The sequence below is a fragment of the Acyrthosiphon pisum genome, chromosome A2 (assembly GCF_005508785.2).
Source record: "Acyrthosiphon pisum isolate AL4f chromosome A2, pea_aphid_22Mar2018_4r6ur, whole genome shotgun sequence".
In the NCBI taxonomy this organism is placed as follows: domain Eukaryota; kingdom Metazoa; phylum Arthropoda; class Insecta; order Hemiptera; family Aphididae; genus Acyrthosiphon; species Acyrthosiphon pisum.
In genome coordinates, this window is record NC_042495.1 from 19884564 (window position 1) to 19888295 (window position 3732).

At 24.9% G+C, this 3732-nt stretch overlaps 1 protein-coding gene across 3 annotated transcripts; it reads right to left on the reverse strand.

Annotated features, from left to right (window-relative positions):
• LOC107883259 lies at positions 1-2333 on the reverse strand. 3 transcript variants are annotated; one of them, XM_029490402.1, is made up of 8 exons: positions 2220-2333; positions 2059-2124; positions 1506-1634; positions 1333-1407; positions 1122-1229; positions 605-855; positions 382-541; positions 1-170 (listed from the first exon to the last, which is right to left on the reverse strand). In XM_029490402.1, exons 4-8 carry the CDS (start codon positions 1394-1396, stop codon positions 46-48), a joined length of 708 nt encoding a protein of 235 aa, XP_029346262.1. In that variant the 5' UTR covers positions 1397-1407; positions 1506-1634; positions 2059-2124; positions 2220-2333; the 3' UTR covers positions 1-45. The 3 variants fall into 3 exon arrangements, with proteins under 3 accessions (XP_029346262.1, XP_016658413.1, XP_029346261.1); XM_016802924.2 differs by having other exon boundaries at positions 1333-1413; XM_029490401.1 differs by having other exon boundaries at positions 1333-1413; positions 2059-2225.
• Positions 2334-3732: the final 1399 nt, after the last annotated feature.

A 3732-nucleotide genomic window follows, 5' to 3' on the forward strand; every position in this document is an offset into this window, starting at 1 on the left:
AAGCTTTTTATAAAAAAAATTATTTTTATAATAATATAATGCTAATTAATTTTTAGATTTAGATTCTTTTTTATGAATACGGTTTGTAGCTTGTGCCATCCACTTTGATAGTGCGCTAATTATATCAACATCTGGTACTGCATCAAATTTTTTGATTTTTCTTATTGAATCTGTAATGAAAGTAATTTCGTTATATTAAAATAATTGTTTGTCGTTGAACTCAAATTTAAAACATCCATTACAGTGACATACTCAATGAAAAGGTATAATATTAATTTGACATCGATATACATCTAAAGTATGTACTATTTAGTAATGCGACTTCACCAATGTTCTTTTAAAAATATGTACTATTACAATATATTCATAAAAAAATCTTACCAAATAATAATCTGCAACATTTCAATGTTGAAAACTTGTGTTTTCCTTTAAAACCAGAGTATGAATATTGACGAAGAAATTGATCTGTAAAAAGTTGTTGCATAATTCTTCGAATTGTATCGGATATATTAATGCCAGCTGATCTTGATAAAATAATGGCCTGTTCATTAAAAATAAATTAGTAAATGGTTATAGTTACTATCGAAGCATTCTTGAAATTTACTTGGTTATTCCTAATTAATCGATTATCGAGCAACTTTTCAATATTATCGAGCTCTTCATCATTGCTTATTGGCCATACAATTTCAGAAGATTCATTAACTATCAAAGATTCATTATCTACAATTTGATGCAATGTAGAATAATGTTCCACATGTTGTGCCATCATATTTTTTACAGTTTCTATAGAGAAAGCCATACTTTTAAGTTCATACTTTAAATTGGTGAGATTGGTTTTAACAAACGACTGAAAATCTAAAAACAGAAGTTCCAATTAGGACAATTATGCAAGAAATATAATAAATGTATATAATATATAATATATACAATATAATTATTTTATTGTAATATTAACCAATTCCCAACTCTTCAAGATATAATACACTTGATAATATAATATCTTATATTCTGCGTTCATATATACCCGTATATAATTATTAATTAAATAATAAATTATATTATGTTACATAAATATTATAAGTATTTAGTTTATTATAATATATTATTGTAGTATTTAGTACCTTCATTAGTAAATGTAGCATCTTTGAGGGTTGTAGGGGTAACAGGCGTTGCAGTAATTGAAGAGCTGGAATGATGATGTTGAATGATGATTGGCTCTTTAGAATATTCTATAAGTTATATAAATCACATTATGTAAAATATTATATTTTCATTGAAAATATATGACATAAAATATATTATATAGTAACCCAATAATAATGATATAATTACCTGCAAATTCATGTCTAGACGAACCTGGCACTAATGATGAATTTTCGGTGTCTAAAAGCTGCATTAACTCTTCATCTGTTTCTATAATAATTAATTTACTTTATAAATATATCTGAAGAACTATACAGTATAAATGATCAAGGTTATTTAATACTATTTATACTATATATAACCTGCAAAAAAAGATGTTGTAGCTCCATCATTTATATCTGTAGTAATCGCTGTTGGTGAAATTGTTATTGAATGATTATTTAATTAAGTGGCATCAACTATAATTGAGTTATTGGGTGATTCAATAACTACTACATATTAAAAATAAAATATATGTAAGTACAGGTAGACAAAGTATAATTTAAACATATACAACATTTCTTTTCAGTATTTATATATTATAATTTGTATTATTGTCTCCATAATTAAAAGGTATATATAATAAAATCTGTATATAAATGTGTATAATATATATAAATGATTTATTGGGTAATGAATAAATAATGAAACAATAATATTAGTGTAAATGGTATATCATTCTACATCGATAGTTAATGCCTAGTATAATTCTTTTTATTTTTTCTTTAATAATATTGTACTGTTTAAAATGTATAAGACATAATATATTATATTAACTCTGAATTAAATTAATATAGTATACCTATAGTATACATCATTTATAAAATAGTGATATAATTAATTCAACATTTACTAACATAAAAATAATACACTTACAATCTTTATTTGCATGTGGGGATGTGGTCTGATGATCTGAACCTCTATCGTCATCTGTACTGTCATCTAAAATGATTAATATTGTTAATAGTTTATATTAAAAATACATTATAATGATTATTCATAAAATAATTAAATATTTATCATGTTTAAATACAAACCAGAATTGTCTGAAAATATAGGGATATCTCCATTTTTTTTTTTTTAATGATGGCACTCTTTTTCTTTTTCCAATGTTAGAGTCTATGTCTGAAGTTATTTGGCCTTTTTCAGCTTTTTCTTTAGCATATTTTAATGATTCTAAAATATTAATAAATAATTATACAATGTAAGTTTTACATATAGTTTGGTACTCATTATAGTATATATATTATGCATTAACCATAATTAATTAATTATACATTTATACCATAATTTTAAAAATATATACCTATAATAAGAATAATACCTATAAGGTGTTCAGTATGCAATTTTCTGGCACTATAAAAATTAAATTCTAAGGCATTTGCTAATGATCGCTTTTCAACAAGTTTGTTTTTGTTTTTGATATAGTCTTTTGGCCACGCACATTTGCCGTTCTTGAACCAATGACTAGGCACTGCAGCCACAGAATTATCTTTTTTGAACATAACAATCGACCACATTTTTTATCTATAAATAGTAAAAAAAAATCATTAAAATTATTAGGACATAAATAGTTTACCATTTATTAAACTTACTATATAGTTTAGAATATATAGTATAAATATTTATACAAAAAGGTATTAATAATATGTACAAGAGGTATATACAACTGCAAAGTATAATAAATTAATTTGAATGTATAATTGGCATTGCAATATTTCTATTTTCAAAAATTACAACTATTGCTTTGTACATTATACTATCAATTTTCCAACATTTTAGTTTATCTGACATTTCTTCAACAATATAAACATCTAGCTTGGTTGATTGTATTGGATTAATATATAATGGTACTTGTTTAAGAAATTCATGTCCAATAATTAAAGGTTCTTTAGTTATAGCTGATTGTGCAATATTGATAACTTTGACAACTTGCTTTTGATTTGTAAGCACAAAACTGTCAGCTAACTTATTAACATTAATAGAAAATGTTCGTAATTTTAGTAAAGAAAATTGAGGATTACAAGTAATATTTTCTACAATTGGCCCATTGTTATGCATTCTCTGACAGATTGTTTTTGGTGTGCTAGAAGCAATAACAGTAATTTTATCATTAGAACATACTTCTTTATATCTACGCACAACCTGCTGCAAAGGCTTATCAGGTTTACGGACAGCTGATTTTAAAAATTGCATATAGTTCTCAAAAGGAAAGCAACTACATGAATCAAGAGGTCCAAAACGTTTGTAATCTTCTACGATGTGCAATAAACCATGGATATTGTGTGAAATAAAATGCTGACCATAAATATTTCCAAAACTTTCTACAAAATAATTTAACAAACGATCCGCAAATTTTAATTTTTTTTCATGATTATTACTTAATAAAATAGTCATTGCAATGTTTAATGACATGAAATTTTTGTAAGTTTCCTCAGATAAGAAGTTTTTTAGAACTATTGGGCCAGTATACAATAAAAATTGGCGCAACTCTGTAGCCTTCCAACGACAAATATCTTCAAGGGGTCTTGGTTTTCTGGCAAATTCAGT